Source organism: Hipposideros armiger, unplaced genomic scaffold, assembly GCF_001890085.2.
Source record: "Hipposideros armiger isolate ML-2016 unplaced genomic scaffold, ASM189008v1 scaffold_958, whole genome shotgun sequence".
Taxonomy (NCBI): domain Eukaryota; kingdom Metazoa; phylum Chordata; class Mammalia; order Chiroptera; family Hipposideridae; genus Hipposideros; species Hipposideros armiger.
Window position 1 is genome coordinate 545987 of NW_017732308.1, and position 25224 is coordinate 571210.

General features: G+C 48.0%; 1 protein-coding gene across 2 annotated transcripts; it reads right to left on the reverse strand.

Annotated features, from left to right (window-relative positions):
• Positions 1–9301: 9301 nt before the first annotated feature.
• On the reverse strand, positions 9302–15940 carry EOMES (eomesodermin). Of its 2 annotated transcripts, none has more exons than XM_019630852.1 (6): positions 14654–15940; positions 13483–13637; positions 12690–12811; positions 12084–12242; positions 11937–11998; positions 9302–11117 (listed from the first exon to the last, which is right to left on the reverse strand). In XM_019630852.1, the coding sequence occupies exons 1-6, from the start codon at positions 15526–15528 to the stop codon at positions 10436–10438; spliced, it is 2055 nt and encodes a 684-aa protein (XP_019486397.1). In that variant the 5' UTR covers positions 15529–15940; the 3' UTR covers positions 9302–10435. The 2 variants fall into 2 exon arrangements, with proteins under 2 accessions (XP_019486397.1, XP_019486396.1); XM_019630851.1 differs by having other exon boundaries at positions 9302–11174.
• Between the last annotated feature and the right edge of the window lie 9284 nt (positions 15941–25224).

Below are 25224 nucleotides of genomic sequence, written 5' to 3' on the forward strand. Positions count from 1 at the left end.
GTTTCCACTAACTTTTGTATTAAAACAGATGAAGATGTGGGGCAGGCCATCAGACATAAAGAACTGAGCTCTGAGAAGCAGGGTACTTGGAAGAAATAGAACCAAAAGAAAGTCACATACATTCTAACGACAGAGGTAAGCTCCAAACAGGCTGAAATATCGCCTTTGCCTGAGTGTGGAGCCAAGCACTAGGCCCATTCTTTCCACCTAGAATATAGACATTTAGTTTTCAAGGTTTTAGGTTTGGTTTTTGCTTTTCATTTTGTTCTTCAACTATCTCTACTCCCAGTTCTGGACAAGAGAATGACGCCCTCGCCCTTCCCTTCACCCCAACTGCACTTACAGAGCTGGTGATCAAGTTTAGCTGTGAGCTACTTAGAAAAGGCGGCGGCAGCTACTACTAGCTCAAGACTTCCAGCATCTACAGAAAGACAGCTCTTGGAGCCAGGATCATCTCTCTCCTCCCCCAGTGAATCTAAGTGGCTTATAATAGGGATCAGGGCTATCGAGACTGACAACAACCCAGAAATGGGCACGTGCCTCACCCTGTTGGGGCTTGTCAGGAAACACCAGCTGAGCATGCACAGCAAGCCAGACCGTGGACGACCGTCCCACAGCTCTCTCCTGGAGCTTCGCTACAAGCCAGTTGCATTTGTGAGCGCCTGAGTCCAGTCCGACAGCACACTGCCTCTTTATTCTCAACACCAAGCTTGAGAACGCCAGGCCACCAGAAGAACTCACCCTGTTCCCATGCCTTTGTTACCATCTCCTGACTCCCATGTCTCCTGGTCCTTCATCTAAGCGGCTGGAGATTTCAGAAAGAGTGAAGGAAACAGAGGGACAGCTGTTCCCGAATCATTATTTCTTTCATTTTCTGCAGTCATCAGAAAGTGGTCTCCAGGAATGAGGTGCTCTAAGGCACACATGAGGTGTTTCATGGCCCTCCATCTAACAGCTTGCCTTTAATTTTCAAGGAAATGTTTGTCCTCAGCTTCTGGCTCTTAAGGCTTAACTGGGGCATCCTCATTTTTCTCTCTGAGAACAAAGTGGTGACACAAATCTGCCCTCTAGTGAGCAATGAGAAGAATTAAGCATGAGAAAAAGCAAGCCCCAGAGAAATGGGATGATTGAGACTTAACTGCATTTCCCAAAACTGACCAGTAGATTGAGATTTTGCCAGTACTGCTCAGACTGGCTGAACATGCAGATCCTGTCCGCCAAGAATGGACTTGTTACTTGATAAATTTAACGACCGTTGAGAGAAAAGACATGATATCAAGAAGGATGAAATCGTTGGGCTTGAAGTCAGCTGTGCATGGCACTGAAGAGTCATGTGACTTTCAGTCACTCAATCCTCAGCTATCTTATATATCAAATTGGAAATGTGATATCAGTATTACATTCATGGGAATGTGATGAGAATCAGGGACATTTTGGAACACGTTATTTGCGCTAAGGTTGCACTTCATGGCCTCAACCACGTGGCACAGTGCTTAAGCACCTAGATTCAGCAGTCTGATTGCCTGGGTTGAAATTCAGCTCTGCCCTTATTAGGTATATGACCTGAGGCATGTTTCCTGACTCTCACTGTGCCTCGGTTTCCTCGCCTGTTACCTGAGGATAACTTGCCTCACAGGGTCATTTTGAGCAATACGTGAACCAATGTTTGCGAAGTGGTTAGAACGGTATCTAACACATGGCAAATATTTGTCACAAATTCATCATATTCCACAAACGAAAGAGTGTGCATTGAGCACTTAGATTTCCATTGGTTCTTGAAACATGTTTTCTGGGGATATCTCAAAATGACTGGAAGGTATTTAGAAGGCTAACCTTTAGCAATCAACACATGGGGGCAGGATGGGGGGGCAGGAGAGGGAGGAGGGTGAAAGTTGGGCTGGATAGCTTCATTGCCCCCAGTACCACTCTCCATCCTTCTCCTGCCCTGTGCCCGGGAGGCTGACCTGTATGACTGCTTCCTGGTCCTCTGGCTTCCCTTTGAGTTCAGCCAATCAGGGACCTAGCAGGGGATCAGAGGGTGTGAAGAGAATCTGACTTCCCCCTTGCTAGTTTGCTGTGGGTTGGCCAAATCCTTCTTCAAAAGGCTGCAGCTTTTGGCAAATGGCCTTTATCTATCTATTTATCATCTATCTATCTATCATCTATCTATCTATGTACTAGTCTTCTCTGAGTTCCAGTGAGCCCGAGTAAGTGTAGCAGGGCTAGGAAACAAGGGAGACCAATGGGATGCTTGGTGGACAATACTGCCCTGACTTCAGAGAGCCCAGCAAGAACCTTGCTTCCCTAGTACCAGGTTAAGAACGTAACTCATAAGTTGTCTCCTAAAACTCCAGTGGGAAAGAGGACATGGCGGGGCTCTGGAGCCCTTGCTTTGCCCTTTTCCAGCAAGTTTCCTTTTGCTGAAAGGGAAAGAGGAAGAGGAGGGAGCTATTTTGAGGCAAGCACCTCTGGATTAAGATTTAATTATATTCCTAGAGACTCTTCTGTTTCCATTCTGTCTTTCAGAAGAATGGTTCATCAATATGATTAGGATCACCTCCCTCACTCTAGTCTATTTACACGATTTGTTTTGACAGCTCTGAGCAGAAGAGTCCCTAAAGGAAATATTAGATACCACCATATCATTTTATTCTAATCATATTTTGCACTCTGCAATCTCAGCTTAATGATATTCAGCACTCGAGCACAAATACACATCCCCGTGTACAAGAAGTATATGCATTTTTGCACACGAATTCAACCCATATTTCTCTGTGCTTTTCTGTAACAGCCATATGGTCTCTATCTGCAGTCTTCTAAATATTACTGATGACCATAGTTTAATTAGTTGTTTAATTAGATAAACAATCACCTTTTTAGCACAGAAAAAAACAACTGTAATCCTGGAAAAAGTAAACTGTCAAAGAATATTCTTGGAATATTCTTGGATTTTTAGATTTCTAAGCTAAAGATAAAACCTGCCTGCCAAGATTAAGAAAACCAGCAAGAGAGACAATAGGTGGGGTAGAGGACATATATTCTGTGGAGTCATTACTCCAGAGCTGAGTATAGGTTAAAGTGCAAGAAGAAACAGACATCACTCCATGACAGGCTTAGCTTTTAGGAACAAATAAAAAAGAAGAAATGATTAATCATTGAGCCACTTAGATCTCAAGCCTTGTTCATCCTCTGAAAAACAACAGAAACAATAAAAGTTATGCTTTAGAATTTAAGGTTTTCATGACTAAATATTTTACGAGTCTTTGAAAATGTTATGTTTAAAGTATAAATGTATACTTTATGGCACTCTGCAGAACCCACAGTACACTGAAGACCCAGTGGGCTTCTCAGAGGGCATGCACCCACGTGACCCTTGGTTCTGCCTCTGCATAGTGCGGTGGACAGAACTAGAGCAGTCTCTAAAGTGCCTTCCAGCCCTCCAATTCAGTAACTAAGGCCTGACAACTGGTTTGGGGACTTAGGAAGAAGTCTAATCAACAGAAGGCCATGTTCCCAGGGCATTAAAATTGAGATGTTATAAGAAGAAACGGTAACAAATACAGATGGTTGCAGCAAACATTCTGACCACCTGGTGGCCTGTGGAATGGACTATAATTTGGTGTCTGGGATGGGGAAGGGGACAAGATCATAGTGATAGTATCTACCTGTTAAAATCTACCCTGTTGTTCTTAGAATTACCATGATATTCTCAGTCACCAATTCCATCCCAGTTCTAGAAGCTCTGGGCTGTGAATTGTAGATTGTAACCTGGCAGTTCCATGGACTCTCCCCTACCTCATCCCTTCCTCACATCTCCTTTTCAAACCTTCCTTCCACTCCAAACTAAGTGGTAAGAAATCAGTTTCTTTCCTCGTCATGGATGAACTCTCCGCCTCTTGATAACAACCATCAAATGACTAGACAGTTCTTGTGACCACTTGTGATTTTCATATGATGCTCCTGCTTATCATTCTGGAAATATATATTTTAAGAGGATTAAGAGATTGATAGTTTGACCTGGGAGTAGAAAAGCAAATAAGAGAAACATACTTTATCACTTTACTGTACATTGGATTAATATGCTTTCTTATCAATTTGTGGATAGTAACTGTTTCAACAAATGTGTATCATCTGCTAAATCTTACCAATTTATATACTTTATCCATGTCTCACTTGGTTTTCTAGGGCCCATGTTCTTCAGAGGCCTACAGCTGTTTTCCTGGGATGGTATGTAAAGAACAGAGGTCTTGGCTTTTTGCATTCACTGAGTTTAATGTCACATTGAAGCTGTCATTGAGATTCACCCACCCTCTCAAAGAGATATCTGCTCCCCCATGTTCATCACAGCATTATTCACAATAGCCAAAACATGGAAACAACCTTACTGTACATCAACAAATGAATGAATGAATGAATGAATGAGTCAATGAATGAAAATTGACATATCTATATCTTACACAATGTTATATGTCAATTATATCTCAATAAAGCTGGGAAAAAACACGTTAAAAAACAAAGTGTAATTGAGTAAAACTTTCTCGTGTATATGTAGTGGATAATAATAGCTCTACTGAAACTTACCTTCTTTGTCAAATCCTTAATGAAATAATGGCTCTAGCTGACAACCATCAATGGACAATGGCACACCCCAAGGAGAGACAATCCAGACATCACAAGCTTTCCGATAGAAGATTACTATCCACGTATGAATAGCGTTGCTAAAAACATAGAATCTTAAACAGATCAAGCCTTCATATCTAATTACCACTTTGTTGGAAATACAAGGGTCAGAGGATCATGTTATCATCACAGGAATGCAATCAGCAAAAGCCAGAACCTGGAAAACTAGACAGAATAAATGCTCAAACTTCTTCAATAAATTTGAAAGGGAAATAAAAGAGGGGAACAAGGGGGAGACATCTAGATTCAGAGAATTAAGTGATACATTGACCAGATATGTGGCACTTGTTTGGATCCTGATTCAAAAAAACCAGCTGTAAAACAAAGAAAAACAACAAAAACTTTACACACACACACACACACACACACACACGGAATTCGTATCTTCTAAGGCTATATAAGGAAACACTACGGATTAGATGACAGGGATTTCTGTGATGTGTGGTGGAAAGAATGGGGTTGGGATGATAGAATGAAACAAGAGCGGCCATGAGTTAATGCCTGTTGTAGCTGGAAGACAGCTACATGGGGGTCCATTGCCCTCTACTTTCATGTATGTTTGAAATTTTGTCATTATTTTTGAATTAATAAAAAAATATTTCATTTCTCGAGGCATCTGAGTTTACCATCACATACCATGTGATAAAATGAGTAATTAATAATGCCTACTAATACTTGGAGCAACTCAACAGTTTACAAAGCAGTTACATTTATACTCTCATTTCGTCCTCCTGGGTACTACGTGGCGAGACAGGTGCTGGAAATGAAGGAAATGAAGTTCAAAGAAGCCACGCTGAACTGGACCGAGTGCGCGAGAGCCCAGGTCTAGAACTTCGAGTCTTAGAATTCCAGATTCCGGGCTCCTCCCCGCCCACCACGAAGCTTTCAAAAAGAAGAGTCGGAGTGGGATGAAGAAAAGACTTCTAGAACGCTTCAGGACCTGACACATCAGCGACTTCTGACGAGTGGAAGGAAGCCCTAGTCGGCTGGGGGGATCCTTACTCGTCGTGGCCACCAGATGGCGAAGGCTGCTCGCGGCGCAGAGGAGAACGCTGGCGGCAGCACCGCGCGGAGGACGCGGCCAGACCCGAAGGCCAAGCGAAAAGCACCGGGTCCTCTTTCCCGCCAACGGCGCAGAGAAAGCTGAGTCTAGCCTAAAATCACCAGGTACTGTTCAAGCCTTGCTGCCTCCACAAGAGCTTATAAGAAGGAAGTTTAGGAGTTTTTAAGGAGACCGGGAGAGATTAAAGTTGTGGGTACGAGCCCTGCTGCCTAAAATAAGCAGTGACCAGCGCTTCGGGGGCGGTCTGGGACCCAAAAGAAGCCGGGACTCTTCGGGGACCATCGCTGAGGGCCTGCTCCGTATCTGGCGCAGCTAACTCCTTCCCCTGACTTGATGCACGATCTCGGCGACACGCAAAGGGTTCCTAGGGCCGAAGGAGAGATGGGGAGAGAGGTGAATGGATGGCCAGGAGTTGACTTTTCTTTTAAGCCATAATAAGGTGAAATTCGGCGGTCACCAAGGTCAGAGTCTCCATCGTATTAAAAAAATAAATGTAACTTCAGGCTGCCCACGAACCACTGAGATCATGGGCGGGGGTGGATCTCCAGCCCTTGCCGGGTTCGCGCGGGCGGTAACCCGCGTGAACCCCAAGTGTATGCGCTGAGTCCAGGTCTCTGCGAATCGCAAGAGGGAAGCCGACCCTCGACAGAGACAGGCTCTGGTGGACAGATTCTGCGGGTTCGAGTCCACCCGGGCTGGGCCTGCGGAGCTCGCGTACTCGAAAGCCTAAGCTTGAGGAATGGGGGATGGAGGTATGGGGATTTCATAGACGTGGACTCAGTCGGACTCACCAACAGAGTTTTGCAAACTCCTTTTAAAAGAGCTTCCCAGTGGTGCCAAAATCACCAAGAGGTGAAAGCCAAACTTTTGAGTCTGCGTGCAGCGGGGTGGGTACATCGAGGCGCCAGCAGGAAAACCGAAGGACGCAGCGTCCAGGCGGGTGGAAAATGAGTTGATTTAAATTTTTTGTCCCTACTGGAGGCTCAGTTTCGATTAAAATCAAGAGGCATGCGGGAATGTTTCTATTCCGAGCGTTTCCATGACACGTGCAGAATTTTAAAATAACCTGTATCATCCCCGCGCCCACTTTCCTTGTTTGCTTAAGAAGGAAGAGATTGCAGAGGAAAGGGAGGACCGTGAGTCTGCCCTTACACCCAGGTTTAAAGCTAATGGTGACTGGAAAGGAAGGATTCTAGGACCAGAAGCTGACCTGGAGCCTCCACACTCTCCTTTGCGAAGTTGGGAGATGCGTTGCTGCAGACTCCGAGCGAGCTCCAAACCGCGGCCCCGATCCACCGATGGAGTTGGGCGCGCTAGTCTGCAGCTGCCCCTCCTCTCCGATTTTTTTTTTTAACTCATCCTGCCTTTTCCAGTGGGCGGCTCCCCACCCCGCCCCCACCCCCAGGAGAGCTACCCAATGTCCCAGCAGTTCTCAGCTTTAGCACCGAGAGGGGGAAATCCTGGGGCCACGGGAGGGGGGGGGGCGCAAACTCGTGCGAGGGTGGGGTGGAGGATGGAGGAAGGTCCTGCTCCGAGTTCTCCCCAAAGCAGAAAAGACTTCCAGAGGCTACGGGCTGGCTGCTTTTTTTCGTTTGCCCCGCTTTTTAAAACCCGAACAACAAAAAGTGGCGACGTAAAGGACACGTTTGGAAAATGGCCAACAGTATTTCCAACTCTAAGTCGGGTTGTTTCTGCCTTTTTTCTCTTTCGTTGTGGTTTATTTACTTGTTTTATTATATATTTTCGTTTGGGGCATGAACAGAGGTGAAGCGAACCCTCCTGAGCCGCCAGCAGACCCCTAATCTGGAGTCTCCACGCTGCGCAGGTAACGCGCCGCCTGCGCGGGTGCAAACGCCGAGACCCCGGTGGAGAATGTAAACAGAGGGGCGCCGAGCCCTTGATCTTTATTTAAATAGAAGCTTGTTTATCGGTGTCATCCTAGGAGGATTAATTAGATACATCTCTTCACAATTTGGTGTCTGACACTCCATCTTAGGAATGCCTTATCACAAGGTGTTAATTGGGGCCACTCAGCTACTAACGTTTCTATTAAACACTGTGAGGGACTTTTCACAAGTACCAGGTTCTTTTTACTGTGCGGTGCAAAGATATACAGGACTTGAAATAAACTGGGGCCAGAGTCGGCTTTATCCTGGTGATGATTAGCAGTTTCGGGCTTTCTAGAGGGCAGAACAGGAGAGCACCATTTCCAAATTCCATCGCATCTCCCACTACGCTGCGGCTCCTTGGGAATGGGAAGGGGGAACGCGCTAACCAGGTTAGGGGGATTAGGAGTCCTCTTCCCTGAGTCTGAATCTGTCATCCAGAATACATATACCTACACCACATTTCAAAGCTCTCGCTTCTTTTGGTAAAGCGTTTTGAGTCGGCACGGTCCGGGAATCCGCGGGCCTCGAGTCAGAGTCACGGGCGGTGAGGGCAGAGCTCGGGTACCGGAAGGGTAGATGGAATGGGAAACGGGGGGAAAGCCAGGTACGAGCTCCTAGCAGCCTTAATTGGGCGCGGAAGGGAAGGAGGTCCCGGCTGATTGCTTGCCTCCCAGCAGCTAATCCTCTTAGCAGCTGCATTTCCGCGCCACACAGTTAGCAGAATTACCCTCCTGGCCAGACCTTTACCCCGGGAGGGTCAGGAGGGGGCCTGGAAAAGTTTGCAAGCTGGGCCAGAAGCCGTCTGCAGATAAGCCTGGCGGGACGTCTGGCAGGGGGACAAAGGGCCCTCCACCCCACTCCTTGGTTTACCTCTGGCCAACCCAGGGCTCAGCCAGGGGATTGGGTGGCCTTCGCCCTCCCAGGGAATGATAGCCAAATAAACGCAGCTAAACGCGAAGCGAACTGCTGCCTGGCGGCTGTTTGCAGGGGGGCGGTGCGCGGGACTGGAATCTTCCTTTGTAGGTGTCACAACCGCGCTGCAGTCCCAGCGTATCTGGGCGAGTTTGGCTGCCCGCAAAGCGCCCCGACCAGCAGCGACCGAGGCACGCAGCCCGCGGCGGCGGGTGAGCCCCAGAGCTCCACGTAGAAGAAAGCCGCAGGTGGGAGCAGGAGCTAAGCTGTGGGCGGCTAGCTCCCCACGACTCCTCACGTACCCGGAACTCGTGGGCGCTCAAAGGGCTGCGGGGGTTCCCAGGGAGCCCACATACGTCCAGGGATGGGTGGCCCCCAGTAAGGCGAGGAAAAATCCCACAGAACTAAGTGGTCACGGGCCGGACATCAAGGGCAGGGGGCGGAGGTTTTCCAGGCTTGGATTAGCCCGGCGTGGGCCATCTTGCATCTGGGCAACCCCCACCCCTTAGCCCCAACACCCATTGTCCAGACTTCCCAGTGGGGAGAGGAAATAACCCTCTTCATCTTCAAGGAAAAAAGAAGATAAACAAAAGCATCCTTAGCCCCCTGGTGACTACAGTGTCCACTTAAAGGGATTCTAGAGCCTTCCATGGGGGGAAGGGGTTAGTGGGAAACGGGAAGGCTGGAGGAGGAAGCAAAATCAGATCTTTAAAACAAAGATTAAAACCCACAGTACAGAAGACAAAAAGCTATGCCTGTTCCCTTAATGAGCCACATTTATTAAAAATGACTAATACTATACATAAAAATCCAAGATTTCTAAAAAGCTTCTAGGAGCTGTGGCATCAGGTTTTCTTCACATTACCAAGTTGGGTGGTGGGGTGGCAAAGGAAGAGGGTGAAATAGGAGTTTCCCTTAGACACAGTTCAAGTTAGTACAGAGTAGCTGAATACATTCTTAACTATCTAAGAAGTAAACAGAATAGTCCAAAATATGGTGGGGATGAGGAGAGAACTAGCCCCCTGCCCCTGCAGCTGTTGTCAGGTGATTTGCAATTTTTTTTTACAAAGCCAAAGCACCAATTTTACATAATCTCAGACACCTATGTAGACTATTTGTACAATATATTCCACATTATTCTACAGTGTATCTAAGCACACACAACTGTACACTTTAAAGTTTTTCTTTTACTTTCTTTCTTTCTTCTTTTTTGACTCCCTCCCTTGCCCTCTCCTGAGTCCTACAAGCCACCAGGGCGACATACAGAGGCCTAGCAAGTGAGGCAATCCTGTACTAGGGCAAACATGGCTTGTTTTGAAAGCCTGGGAGACATTAAAGTCAGGTAAAACCAGCACCTTCACAAAAGTTTTTTCTTGCCTCCCAGGCCTAACATCTTTTGTCCCTAGCAGAACGTAACAGCAAAAAAAGTCCACTGTTCAAGCTCAAGGCCCAGCCCTTCTCTTCCAGAAGCAAAATACTTGAACCACGGACCGGGCTTCTATTTGCTTACAGATTTAAAAATAGAAATAAGAACCAAAGCTTTCAACTCATTTCACAGTGCTCAGCACTCCATCTTCACAGCCCGTTTCTCTGAACTTTTAGTGTCTCCAATAAATAAATCCAGAACCTTGAATAACCTTCAAATTTGAAAACACTTTCAAGTTCCTCCATTAACTTTACTTTGAAAAGAAAAAATAAAATACTAGGCTTGTTTCAGTTACCTGCAGCAATCAAAAAGCTTTGGCACCTTCTTTCAGAGAATTGCACAAAACAGGATGCATCAAGATGGAAGGCAAACGTCTTTTTGGCAACCTAGGCAAAGAAGACAACAAAAAAACACCAAGTCCATCTGCAAAAAGTTAGCTCATTTTTATGAGGTTAAAATACCTCTTTAGGGAGTTGTGTAAAAAGCATAGTATCCCCCCATTCCTTTTGAGGTGTCTTTACTGTACTCTTCAGTGTTAATGTCCTCACACTTTATGGAGGGAGAATTTTCATTACTAGAGGTGCTGGGAGACAGCCGCCTTCGCTTACAAGCACTGGTGTATACCCCAGAATCGTTGGAATCAAGAGACTTGATGGAAGGGGGCGTCTCTATCCAAGAAGAGCTCATTTCTTCTTTGACTTTCTCCTTGGAGAGCTGATCTTCAGAGAACACAGGGGGGCTTGTTCTGGAGGTCCATGGGAGTCCAGCCGCCATCTTCCTCTGATAAGCACCCCGACTTCCCCATCCTGCCATTGCAGGGAAGGCTGGGTCAGGGTAATAACCTAGGGCGTGGGACGTCTGGAGGGGCAAGGATTTAATACCATATGGGAGCAAGGTGCTAGAAGTATATTCAGACTCATAGGAACTGATGTCTAGTTTGTTGGTCCCAGGTTGCTGGACAGGTGTGACAAGCCACCGCTGGGGAGGGTTGGCCACCTCTTCGTTCTGTTGGGGTGAAAGCAGGCCGTTGGTCTGTGGCACGGTTCTCTCGCCATTATAATATCGGGCTTGAGGTAAAGTGTTGACAAAGGGCTCCGGGAAGAAGGACTGAACGCCGTACCGACCTCCAGGAACAATCTGATGGGATCTAGGAGAATCCGTGGGAGATGGAGTTAACCTGTCATTTTCTGAAGCGGTGTACATGCTACAATATAAAGAGAAACACTTAAAAAAAAAAACCTAATGTTGTCCCCCAAACAAACCAATTTCCCAGACATAAAAATGGCTGGCGTACTGGGCTCCGTACCAGGAGCGCTGGTCGGTTGGAATGGAGGGACAGAGGTAGGGGATATGCTGGGCCATTGGAGCTGAACTCTTGGTTCATCGGGAAAAATTTCCCACCACCTCAGAAAAAGTTCCCTCCCAAGCATTAAGCGCTTCGACCATAGAAAATCCACCTTGGCCAATCCTAGGATTTGAAGAACTCAGAGCAACTCTCCCTTGTCAGTGTGTTGGAAGGAATGCTTGCGGTGGTGTGAGAAATCCCAAATTTAAAATGCATTTGCAGGGCCTTGTTGTTGATGTGGTGAAAATTACATCTTTTTAGTTTCAGGGTTTTCTTATGTTTAAAAAAAAAGCGGGGGGGGGGAGAATAATAATACTTGTTCCTGAGAGGATAAAAAAAAGTTGGATTACATGGAAAGGAAGGTATGTAAAAGCAGATTACGAAAATTTCAAATCTCCACTTAAATGTTTTTTAAAAAAGCTCCACAGTTTTAAGCCCTCAACATATTTTTTAGAAATTAAAGAAATTCTTCTGTGAAAATTCTAAAGCCAGGTTAGCCAAGATATAGATGTGAAAATCCCAAATATGCCCACTCTTCCTGGAATATGTTCTCAGGAAAGTGTTTGATTATGTATGTCCTGTGCAAAATGACATGCGAGTATGAATAAGAGCTGTACTTACGAATCGTAGTTATCCCTGAAGCCTTTTGCAAAGGGGTTATGGTCAATCTTTAGTTGAGTTATCTAGATAGGAGAGGAAATAGTTATTGAGTGCTGTATCACCCCGGACCTAGTTTTGAAAGAGTCTTGGGGTGTTTGGAATACTCACATCGGTGTTTTGGTAGGCAGTGACGGCTATGAACTGTGTTTCTGAGAAGGTGAAGGTCTGAGTCTTCGAGGGGTCGTTCAAGTCCTCCACGCCGTCCTCTGTAACTTCAACAATGTGCAGCCGTGGTTGGTACTTGTGTAAAGATTGTAGGACTATCATCTGGAAAGGGTACAGGGAAAAAGGGGTCAAATCCAAAATGTCTCTTAGAGGCTCAACAACAGTTGATTTTGACAAATTACATATTTTGGAATGGGATTTCTGCTTGCTCCCCACCGACAGCTATCTTTTTTTTTTCTATTGCCACTTTTAAGATCTTGATATGGCCATTTTTGAAAACATGGCTGGGTATGCATGTTTGAGAAACATTCTTCCCTATTGGTTTCCTAATTCATCCGAAGATTTCAGTATTTCTGTTCCTAATAGTCAACTCACTGTTGCTGAAATCTAGTAAGAAAGTGAAAATGAAAAAAGTCAAAAGAAAAAAAACCAAAACGCTTAGAAACAGACGAGCAAACAGGTCACACTGCAAATATAAATACAGAGTATGAAAATTTGTCAGAAAAGACATCTATAGCCAGAAGACACCCCCTCCTCCTGTCACTCTACCTGAGTGTTGTTGTTATTTGCGCCTTTGTTATTGGTGAGTTTTAATTTCCCGAAGGAAATCTCCTGTCTCATCCAGTGGGAACCATTATTAGGAGACTCTGGGTGGACATACATTTTGTTGCCTAAGAGAAAAATGAGACAAAACACAAAACCCAAGCATATAGGGCTGTTTACAAATGGAGAGTAAGAGGGAGGGATGTCAGCTACCTATGGGCAAGGTTTAAGAGCAGGATTTACAGCACAAATCTCCCCAGCACTAACTGCTTAAGGAGGCCAGCGGAGACCAACCAGGCTCCCCTGATATCCCCTCCCCAACCCCCAAGGCCTGTGTGCTTCCAGCCTTCCCTGGATAAGGTGCTCATCTTAACACTCTCTCAAAATACTAAAACGGGGCCAACAGGAGATGCCTTGTGAAGTTCAAATAAAACTGAAAGGGCAACGTCTGACGGAAATGGTTGGATTTTCATTGGTGGGACTCAATCTTGAGGAGGGCTTTCTCAAGGGAAGATGAGAATGCCAGGAGCCTTTGCCACCGGGATAGGTTATGACAATTCATTTCTCAAACGCAGGGGTGGGGGTGGGGGGTATGGAGTAGGGTTACGGTTAAAGCCCTGTACATCGGTAGGCAAGAAGCCTGATTTAGCAATTCTCTCCCTCAGTCAAACACAAAGAAACTCATGCTAACATCTCTAGGCCCCAGATTCGGGGGGGGGGGGCACATTTAAATGTGAATTGCAAGCAGGGTCAAGGGCTCCCCACCGCTCCTGCCTGCCCGGTCTTGCTCTTTCCTCACCCTGCATGTTATTGTCGGCTTTGCCGCAGGTCACCCACTTTCCCCCTTGGAAACGCCAGTGGTTCGGGTCTGCCAGCACCACCTCTACGAACACGTTGTAGTGAGCTGTGGGATTGAGTCCGTTTATGTTGAAGCTCAAGAAAGGAAACATGCGTCTGTACAAGGGAACAGAACCAAGACAAGCGGTTTAATCCCGATGCCCGTGAGCGGGCCCATACTCGGCCAGGTTCGCGGACACCTGGGGAGGGGCAGAGGACGACATTTAGAAGTCTACAGAATGAAAACAATACCGGCAGAGAACGCGACCCTTATTATATAAAATATTTTTTGCGGTGGCAACTCTTTGTGAACATCCCTGTTGCTAAATAATTTGCCCCAAAGTCAGTATTTCCCAAACTCACGTGTTTCTGCGCCCTCCCCACTCAAGTTCTCGACCTTTTTAGATGCTTATTCAGTTTTCTCATGTTAAAAATCATTAATTTTTATACGTACAAGTGCCAAAGAACAACATGAAGTGGTTCTTGTCAAAAATATATATTTTGTCAATTCCACTCATGAAACTACAAGTCCCCTTTGAGAGCCCCTCTCCCAGCATTCACTCCTTACTTTCCGTAGACGTAACCACTGTTAGCAGTTGGATGTGCATCAGAACTTTCTCACTCGCGACCCCCAGCCAGGTCTGGCTCCAGGGCCGGCCTACCCAGCTACCCTCGGGTTGCCCGTGCTCTGCTCCTCACGCCCATCCTCCAAAGGCGCCCCATAGAGATTGTGGCGCCTCAAACTGCGGGAGCCCATCTACTGCGCTCAGGGGGCCAACCCTTGTACCTCCCGCTGTCCGCGGTTCCTCTCAGGCAAGCAGGGAACAGCGTACCACGGAGTGGGAGAATCTAGTAAATCCAGCTTTGTGAGCAAGCCCCAAATTCCATTTCCGCCTCCACCTCGTCAGTCCAGGTGAGGGTAACGGGAGGGAAGAAGCTGCCGTAACATTAGCACCCTGCACAAACCGCGCGGGTGGGCGGTCCGGGAGGGACAACGAATTGGGAGATGCGGCGTCTCCACTTGCTGCGCTGGGAAAAACACTCTCCTAGCAAAGTGCAACTCCAACCTTCCCCAGGACCACACATTCCCTCTTCATCCCCGAGCCCCGGGGGCCCCTCCGCGCTGCGCTCACCTGCCCTGTTTGGTAATGATCATCTCGGTTTGGTGGCGGTGGAATTTGAGCCACAGAGGCCGGTTGCACAGGTAGACATGGGCGCGTAAACTGGAACCAGAAACCTCCAAGCTCCCCCATCCTCCGCAAGAACCCGCGGCTGCCGCCCCCGGGTAGGGCCCATAGAGCGGAGCCCCTTGGCTGTACTGATAGGCTCCCGGGCCGACTGCCCCGCCGCCGCTTGCGCCCGAGCCGCTGCTAGCGCCGGTAGCCGGGCCGAACTGCGCCCTCCCGGGTGGGCACACAGCCGCGGGGAAGCCGCCGGAGGGCAGCATGGAGCCATAGGGGTAGCGCGCCCCGTTGGGAGCCGGGTACACAGATCCATGGGGCGCCCCGGCTGCTGCCTGGTACGGGAAGAGCGAACAGGGCGCGGCCAGCTCGGAGCCCTGAGGCCCGGGGGACTGGAGGTAGTAGCGCTCGGAGCTCAGGCTGTCCATGGAGTACCGCGCGGTGGCGGCGGCCGCGGCCGTAGCAGCGGCAGTAGCGGCTGAGGGCAGCTCCTCTTCCCCGCAGGGAGAACCCTTGCGGCCGTCCGGGGGCCCTGGCTTGGCCACTGCCGCTGTGCTGGCAAAAGCGTCCCCGGTGTCGGCGTCACTGAGCATGACCGCGGGGGTCCCCGCGCTGGCGGCTGCGGGTTCCCCGCTCCCTGCCTCACACGAGAGGCTGCCCGAGAACTTCTCGGGCGCCTTGTCTAAGTCCAGCCTCTGAGGCGAGGGTGTCGCGCTAGGGAGGTGGCCGGAGGTCCCGCTGCCGCCGCCTCGCGCACTCTCCAGCGGGTAGAAGTGCGCGCCGGGCAGGTTTACAGAGCTCACCAAGAGCTGCTCCCCTAACTGCATGCTTTGCAAAGCGCAGACGGCAGTGCTTCCTCTCCTACCGCGGCCTTATTATAAAGGCAGGATGGGGGAGCCAGCGCCCTCTTCCGAGGGGAAGGTAACTTCCCCTTCCTCCAGTGCCGGGGCTACCCACCTGGCGACACGCGGGCAGCTCAGGCGCGCTGGCGCGCCCTGAACCCAGTGTCCTTTCCGCAAGGAATGCGCAGAGTTTGAAAGTCAGGAGGTGGAAACTGATCAAGAAGTGCTCTCCTTTTTCTTCCCGGTCCTTCTAGCCTCTCTGGACGCCCACCCTCCTCCCACACTCACGCCCAGGAAGATGAGGACTTAGTTCCCTGCTCCCATCCACCCACTAGTGCTAGCCTTTCTGCCCTTCTCAACTGACAAGCTGTCGGTCAAGTTGACCACTTGGAAGCTTGCAGGCTGTCATTGGCTGCTTTATATATGTGTTGCAAGGGAGGGGCTTCGCGGCCCCACAGCCTCGGGAACCTCCTATTGGCTGATGGAGGTGACACTAATTCAATTAAGCATATACTAATTGGATCAAGTCGCCTGCGACTTTCTTTTCCTTTAGTCTGATTTTTTTTTTGAGACTCTCCTGCTGTGAGAATCAATTCGGATGTCAGTATTTTGCTGGAGTTTAGGGGAACAGGGTTTGGGGGTCTCCGTAGCAGGATCCATCCACTCTTGGCACAGAAGTCATCTCAACGCTCTGGGAGGGGGGATGCGGGGGCGGAAGCAGGCTTTAGAGGCCCGGAGGGAGAAAGGCTCAGCAAGTTGGCTGCAGGGAGGCCTCAGTCCCTGAGGGTGGGGATCTGAGGCGAGCTGGAGAGAGGCCCAAGCGAAGTCTCTTTCCTTGTCAGGGGCTGTAACTTAAAGGCACACTGTCCTCCAACACACAAGAACCACTTTTTCGGGGTTCCATCCTTTACTCAATGAGAAGGATTTGTGGAGAGGAGCCTCGCGCTCGGCTTTTGGGATTTGGGGACCGCCAGAGCACGCTGCTATCTTTGAGGGCAGAAGCCCTCAGCTTATGAATCAAAAGTCCGGGTGGGGTAAGATACTGGAATCGTTTTTTTTATGCCAACATGCCTGCTTTCAGGAGGCAATCACGTTTACTCTCCACACTTTAAAATCCAAGCCGCCCAGTTTCCCTGAATCTCGGATCTGCCCCCACCCCATCTTCAGCTGGGCTTGACACCGAGAAACAAAGGTCCCCCAGCAGCCTCGCGGTTAAGATTCCCTGCGCCTCTCCTCTGCCTCACAACGCAGAAGGTAGAATAATTAGTGAAATAATCAGTTTGATATTGAATGAAGCCCTTCTGCCCCAGCTGCCTGTTTCTCCCGTGCGTTTCCGCAGACAGTAAAGAGTGATGCCATCCTATTTTATTGTTTTATTATTACGAGAGACGGGGCATATTTCGTTGCTGATAAAGACAGGGTTGAATATTCGCTGTTAATAAGCAGTTACAGACGCGGCTTGTAATCGCTCCGGGAGCACGTTTTCTGGCTGAGATGTAGGGACACTGCTTCCCTAACCCAACGCGATCACACGGGAAACTCTTCGCCCACAACAGATGAGGCAGCCACAGGATTTGCTGGACCCTCCCTCACACGCCCTTGCAGAACCGCTCGAAGCTTTCCCAGCTAGGCTCCAACCATAGCAACGCCGACATCCGCACGTCTGGGTTAGAGAGCTAGGCGGTCCTTAGGGCAACGCGGACGTTGCTCCTGGGCATTCCCAGGGTTTCGCTCTGGTGAAAACCGAGAGCGCGCGAGAAGGTTCAGGGTCAAGGCACAGTCAGGGGGAGGGAGCAAGTTATGCGAGTGGGCCGGGGGCCTCGTAGGTCCGGGCCAGAGCAGCCTGACTGCAGGTCCCCACAGCGTGCAGAGCCCTGAGCTCCTGGCATCCCTTCCCACCAGTTAGTTTAATTCGGGTTTGGCGTGGCTCTCTGCTCTGATCACCCACCGTCCACTCTCGTCTCCCCGGCTTTTGTTTTATTTTGATCCAGGGAAATCTTGAAGACTTGAATCTTGCAAGTCCTTTGTGCTTTTGTAGACTTTATGATTTTCAAAGTGGAGATTCCGTGAGGGTTGTGAGAGAACAAGGAAAGGATAGGGGCCGCATGGATTGGCGGGCTTGGAGACGTATCCTGGCAAAGACTCGTTGGCTCCTTCACATAACCCTTCACCTGAGCTTCGGGGTGTTTGAGAAAAAAAGTAGAGGTGAGATCGAATCTCATACTATTTGAAGATAGGGTAGCCTGGGGTGGAGAGCAGTTTTGCGCTTTCTCACAGCGAGAAAGCGAACCTCGGTGTCCCTTCAAATTGCTTTCGAGGCGGCCAGAGAAGCGCTGCGCGTGGCAAAGTGCCATCGCAGGCAACAGGCATCGTTCCGACCCACTCTGGCGCAAATAACGCGAGCCAGCTGTCCCCCGCGCCACATCAGAAAGAGCTGATTTTATTCTAGCCCCAGAGCAAGCTCCTGAAAGCGCGTGGGCTCCTTCAGAGTGCTAATTATTAAATATATACGTACACAGTATGTGTAATCAGTATTGTGTTGATTCTTAGGGCAAGAAACTGCAGTTTCTCTCTCTCCACCTCTCCAATATATCTATTATTTTACCCAAACTTTAACCCATTTTACAGACGGAGAAACAAAGAGGAAGAGAATCAAAACTCAGGCTCTAAAAAACTGTTCTGGAACTCAGGAGTTTTGGAACATAAAAAATATATACATAATTTATATTACATTTCATAAAATATATTACACATACCTTTTTAACAATTAAAAGGACTATTTCAATTAAAGATGATTTTCCCCCTATTTCATAGAGATAAGGAAATCTCATTTAATGGTTCTTCTGTGCTAATTAACTAGTTACATTTTTATTATTATATATGGAAGATACTAGTCTCGATGCCTGGAGAATTATGGATGAGCAAATCCGTGATTTCCTCCTTGGAACGGGCTTTCCTTTGGCCGGCTCAATTTTACTTATAACTAGAGAAGGAGACATGGACATTATTTTCCTGGGTCTCAGTCGCCCTTTAAAATCCAAACGCTCTTTTTCCAGAAATAGAAACAGAACAGAAACCCAAGGCAGTGGCTTCAGTGAAAGTGTCAGGCAGCACCCTCCTTAGATTGGGTGGGCAAATAGCAGAGCCTTCCAGCCTGTTTGCTGTTTGATTTCAATTACACCCCAAGCTTCATGAAATCCAAATGAGACATTTATTGAAAGGTGCCTGGTTTTACGTGGCTCAACTGACAGTGTATTGGAATACACTGAACAAAAACATCAACACTGGGGAGGAAACATGGGGACTCCTTGGAACTCCAGACCCAAATACCGGCTGGATTAACTCAAATCTTGCACCTTTCAGCCTGAGATGGAGCAAGCAAGAACCTTTTGAAGGTTACCATGAAGCCAAGGCCAAGCCTCTGTGTGAGTTTATGCAGGATCTCACGCTGTTGTCTCAAGCAATACTGCCTTCATGCCTCTGTCTCACCCTGATAACACAAAAGTGATTGCCATCCTGGCCAGGGGACCTCTTTACCCCTTTCTCTCCCTTAAAGGAAACCTCTATCAGGACACTCATCTTTTAAAAGCAAAACTGAGAAGCATTTGGCTGTTACGGGACTATTACACATCAAATACATATACACATGTATGGATAAATTACAGCGGTCAGTTATAGATGAGTGCAGTGATATATGGTTTACCTCCCCCCATCCCCCCACACACAACCAAGGGGGCCTATATAAACGTCCCAATAAATTCTATTATTTTCACCCCCACTAAAAATGTGTTATCAAAACACTGTCCGTGTTATTCAAACACTTTGTAAATTCTGAGCAGACTTGCTGCCGGTTCTCCTTTTAACCCTAGGAAAACATTCCAACATTAACCGGTCACCAGCGCTTCGCCTGGACTCTGGGAAAACGTCAATGGGTTTTTTGTGGTGAGTTGGTCCTTTTACTATTTATCTATGGCCTTTTCTTTGTTGACGTTACGTTTTATTTCACCATCTCGGGTTCACTGTTTGGCCCTTTGTTCTCTGATGGCCAGATCTGCCACCTCTACTTTCTGAAGGGGGGGGGGTAGAGCTTTCATCGCGGTAAGGCTGTTCGTGTTTCACTTTTTTCTTCTGAAAAAAGAAAATGTCCCATAAGATAAAACATTTGGGCAAAGGCAAGTAGTGTTGATTCTGCTGACAACAGTTGAGATATTCCCACCAACATAGTTTCACTTTTATAAGAATTTATATTTCACCATAATACTAAAATAGACTGATCAGTTGCTTTAAAAAAAAATCACCAGGTCCATAAATGTGTTAGACAAAGGGTTATATTAAAACTTACTGTATCTTTTCAGATAAATATGTCTAACGTAAACTATTATTTTAGCTATCAATTCATGTATTTAGATTGCTAAATGCAATGGTTGCTCACTGTTAAAAAATAGGGATCTGGGGGAATCCTGGAATGAAAGTCAATGAACATACCAAAAGTTGCTTATTACAAAAAATAAATGATCTTTTCTTAAACACTGAATCAATAATTTTTTATGAAATTACTTTTTAAACTACAAATCCATTCCTGGAGTTAACTGCTGTTCTATTGCCATTATCATCATCATCATATTTATGGAAGTACACAGATTCACATAAATAACAAGAAAAGCCACATGAAGCAAAGTCAATAAAGTAAATTACTTTCAAAAATAAATTATGGGCTAATTGCAGCTACATTAAAATATGAAAGAGTTACACCAGTCTCCACCTGTCTTGCTTACTTTGCACCTTGAAAGGCCTGCCACTTAGTAGGTGCTCATCTGTTAATTGAAGGAAAACGGTTACTAAATCTGTAAGCTAGAACACCTATAGTAGCCCAAGGACAGTGTCAGGTCTCAGGCTTCATAACCATGGAGATTAAAGTGAAAATGCTTTTTTCTTTTAAAAAAAGAAAAAAGAAAAACATCTTCCTAAATTAATGGAACAGGCATTTTCATCTTTTTTAGACTTTTACAGGTTTTAAAAGTCTTTTTTAGACCTTTCCTAACCCAAAGGTCTCACATCATTGCATGGCTTTTCGTGTATTTATCAGTGCCGACATTGTTCGACAGGAAAATAGAAAAGTTCAGGCCGGAATCGCAGTGCAGCTGTTAATGGGAGTAACTACCATGTAGCCAAGAAGAACTATTATCCTGAACAGAAATCACTTGCACATCACTGATAGAGTTGACAGAGCCTTTGGAAATGAATGTTTCAGCAGAAGGCCCTTATGGTACAGGTGTGGTGGGGTGTCTACACAACAGGTGGACAGAATCCAATCCTGATGACCAAGGCTTCCATATGACAGGGCAGCTGGAATCTCAGATCCAGGCCCTACGTGAAAAATGAGCAGAGGGGAAGTCTAGGTTGGAGAGTTACTCAGCAGAAAGAATTAAGTCCATAAGGTAACCGAGAGAGTCAGAGGGAAGGAGAAAGGAAGAAGGTCAACAAGTTCTTAGACCAAAGAGATCATTCCTTTAAACGTCTCCCTTTTTAGACCCCTAGGAGAAAAGCAGAACATTGTAGGCGGAATTGTAATGTATCTGTGGTTCTCTTTTACTGGCTTTGTGAGCCTGGGCAAGCTCCTTAGCGTCTCCGTCCCTAATGCCCAAATGCAGTAATAACATACAGTATATAAAACAATTAGAGCAGCACCTGGCAGAGAGCACGGTCTAAAGTCTTTCCTATTACTACCCACCACACTTCTTAGATGGAGCTTCCTTTTTGCTCTTCTTATTGGATGCTGCTGCTGAATGAGAATGCATGAACCTTGTAGTAGTCTTTTTCTCCTCCAGAGATTCCCAGTCTGACGGGGGGAGGGGCGGGGAGGGGGAGGGCCAGAAGCAAACAGGGCAAAGGCAACATGAACCAGAGGTAGGAAGCGCTGGAGTGAGTCAGAACCTGAGAGGACAGTCCCCAGTTGTTCCATCAGCCTCTATTTCCCCAGAAAGGAAGGAAATCCTGTACCCTCCCCGTGAGCGCGGCTGGAAAGGTGCATTTCAAAGGGTGGCGGCCGGGAGCCCCAACCTGGGAGCGCCTTCCGCCCCCCTCCAGTCTGCCATTAGCATTCTGTTTTTCCTAGGCCTCCCCGCCCTCCCGCCCCCCACCGGGATTTTGCCATTCCGGCAGGTTACTTGTCAAAGAAAGAAAATAGGGTGTTTAGCTCAGGTTTTGTTCTTGATTAAACACTAGAAGACGATGGAGTTAAGTGAATTGTCGGAAGCCTCCCGCAGGGCTTTCGCTCCTGGGAGAAGGCACCCTGACCTGGGAGTCCCGGAGTCCCGAAAAGGACGCCATCTGGATCCACTCGGGAATGGCCCTAGGGGCCTCAGTGGCAGCATCTGCAAATTGACAGGACAAGGGCAGCGCACGATCAGCCATAAAGGGATTCTGTTCAGGAAAGTCTGGAGGAGGCCCCCAAGCCCAGGTCTCCCTGGGTAGCTTAACCACTCCGCAGGGGCCCGTCTTCCCCAGATTATGAGAGGCCCACAGGAAAGGAGCCTCTACGGGGAGCAAAGAACAGCTGGGATCATTGCTCCATTCATTTGGGGCTGATTTTTCAAGAATAGAGTTTATCCTGGAATCCACAGCCAAAGGAGGGAAATAATAAAAGACGCAGATTATAGGCCAGACTCTTGGCTTTACCTGTACGACTTTTTCAAATCAGCACCCTAAAATGTTATCATCCCATTTTACAGAAGAGTCAAGGCCCTTCACCTGGGGAGGTGAAGGCCCTTGTCCAACAGCACAAGCTAAAAATGGTAGGTAGCCTGGGAATTTGAATCCTGGTGATCTGAGCTGCGGGGCTCCGGGTGATGGGGTTAAGTATTTGTGAATGGGGCGGAGTGTGTGGCTTTCTTTGAGGGAGAAGGCTCCCATTGGAATAGGGACCCTGTAAAATGGCATTGGAATAGGGACCCTGTAAAGTGGCTTCGGAGGGAGAGAGTGGACTGCATTCGGTGTTCATCTGTAGCTGCTGTAACTTTAGAATAAGTCTCTTTGGAGGCTGCTGGGCTCCATAACTCCACCCTAAATCTCCATCCTGGGTTCCAGTTGGTCATTCTTGCTTGGGTTAATCATAGCAGTTGTGGGGACTTCTCTCCACAAGCTAGGGCTGGACCAAGCCCTTAGGCATACAATAGCCCATTTAAACCCTCATTACCACCTCCCAGAGGTAGGTACTTTTATCACTCCCCCATTTTACAGATAAGAAAACCGAGGCTGGGAGAGGTCAAGTAAACTTGCCCGCGAGCATACAGTTTGAAAGTGGAAGGTCCCAGAGGACCCGGAAGTAGGGAGGCGGCTCCGTCACCCTGGAACTTCGAAACCTTTAATAGAAAACTGGGGTCTCCCGGTCTCCGAGCTTCTGTGAAGGGGCGATGCACAGAGGGAGCGGAGGCGAAGCAGCAGCCAGCTCTCCACCCGCTGCCTTCCGGCTTTCTTTTTCTCTTCCCGGTTTCCCGGCCTGTCCACGCGCTCCAGGGCGGGGTTTGGGGGGGGGGACGATGCTCGAGGCTCTTTTCGCCTCTCTGGCAGGTGCTGCAAGCCTTTGAATTGCGGAGGGGCGGGGACGCGAGAATGTGCCTAGGATCTGTCCCTTCCATGCGCGCGGCCCCCTGCGGCCACCCTAACCCCACAACACGCAGCCCCGGGACAGCGCCCTCGCCATCAGAGAAGAAAATTCCTTCTTCTAGTGAGTCTGATAGGGTTCCGAGTGCGTGGGGAATGCCCCCATCATGACGCATAATCGCTCCCACCCACGACCTGGTAGGTGGCCTGAGCTAAACATGCCAATACCAGGCAGGAGCTGGGACCCAGGCTTTTGCCAGCAACTCGGATGGTGGGTTCCGGCGTCGCCCCAGTGCTGGCTTAGAGCTCCATCCAAAAGCACTCGTGTAGTCCGGCGCCTCAGTTTCCCTTGGTCCCGTTCTCAGTTGTCTTCAGTGAAAAGATATTGGGGATGGCGTGCCCCACGGATTTCCTCTGGTCCTCGTTTTTTGCCTTTTTCACAACGCAAGTCTTTTTTTCTGTACTTTACGTCAGCCTGGAACGCCTAACTTAGACTTTGACTCCGCCAGCCAGAGATATGTGTGTATTATACAGTATATTGATGGTGTTATAATCATATATAATAAATGTATCTTTCACAATAGAATATATTACACATAACACCATACAATATAAATATAAAATCAATATATACTTAAAAACATACTTGCATAAGGCTTAAAAAAACACAGAAAGTCGCCAGGTTGCAACGTCTCGCGCCTCAGCCAGATAGCAACCACGATTAATTTCTCGTATTTCCGGGGCTTATTATTACATGTTTGCACCAGCATGTTTACACCTGAATTTCTTCTTATCTGTCCTCACCCATCTGCATGCTGTTACACACACTATTCAACACCTTGCCTTTTTCACTTAAAATACATCCTAAAATTACTTTTATGCTGGCTCAGCACATGGGGGGTGAGGGTGGGGGGCACAATTGGCGGGAAACGCTTAAACAGATTATAGTGGTGCTTTGGGGGCTTTCCTAGCAGCTGCGCCACGGTCCTCTCCGAGGCTGGCCGCCAGCTGTTCTGTGCCTCTGGAAGTACTCGGCAGGAGGAGAGGTTTGCGCCACAGAAGGCGCTGCGCCTCCTTGCTCCACGTGCGCGGAACCCCTGCTGGGCCTCGCTGTAGGAATTTTCCTTTCTTTGAGACCCCTCATTGTTTGTCCTCAGAGACCCCATTAGCGGGTAAACAAGCACTCGGACCCTGCACTGTGCTCCTGGGGCGTGCGGGCTGGGGAGCGATCTGCTAGACAGTCCCTTTGCCCATCAAAGCGGAGGACCTGGAAGGGACAGTCAGCTCCATTAACATCCCTCCTAGGGTTCGAAGCTAGGGGCGTGGATGAGGTTGTGAGAAGAGCGCCAGGAATCGTGTGTTGCAAAAGGCTCAAGGAGTGACCCATCCTGAAACGCTTCCTGAATTCCCTTCAAGCCCAATGGCAACTCTTGAGGAAGCCGAAGCTACCTATTTACTCTTCTTAGGAGTCGCACTACGAGGCTTAGTTTCTAGTGGGGTGCGGGATGCTGGAATACAGGACCCATGAAGTTGACAAGGATAATAGCCCACGTCTTCGGGAGCTGGTGGAAGACACAGACAAAAATCAAGTCACCAATTAAGAGAATATCAGAAAGTCATCAAACAGGGCAATGACTTGGTTCCCAACCTTGGATACACATTGGAATCTCCTGGGGAGTTCTTAAAATTGCTGATGCCCAGGTAGTGAGTGCCCTGGAACAATCAAATCAGAATTCCTGAGACTGAGAACCAGGCAGTAGTATTACTTAAAGATCTTCAGATGACTCCAACATGCAGCAAAGTTGGAGAACCATTGGGCTTATCAGTTTGGGGGTTGATGGAGGTCTTTCTGAAGAATTGACATGTGAGCTCAGATGGAAATGGGGAGGTGACAGGCAGGAGAAGACCTGAGGGAACACTCTGTGCCCAGGTCCTGTGTCTGCTGGTGCTCTGCCATTGGCAGTGGAGAAGGAAGAAAGGGCATTTTAACAGCAGAAGGAAGCCAGTGACTGCTGAGCAGCTGATCAAGGTGCTATGCATTCCTAGGAAGCCTTTTAACTGCCCAGTTCCTAAGGAAGC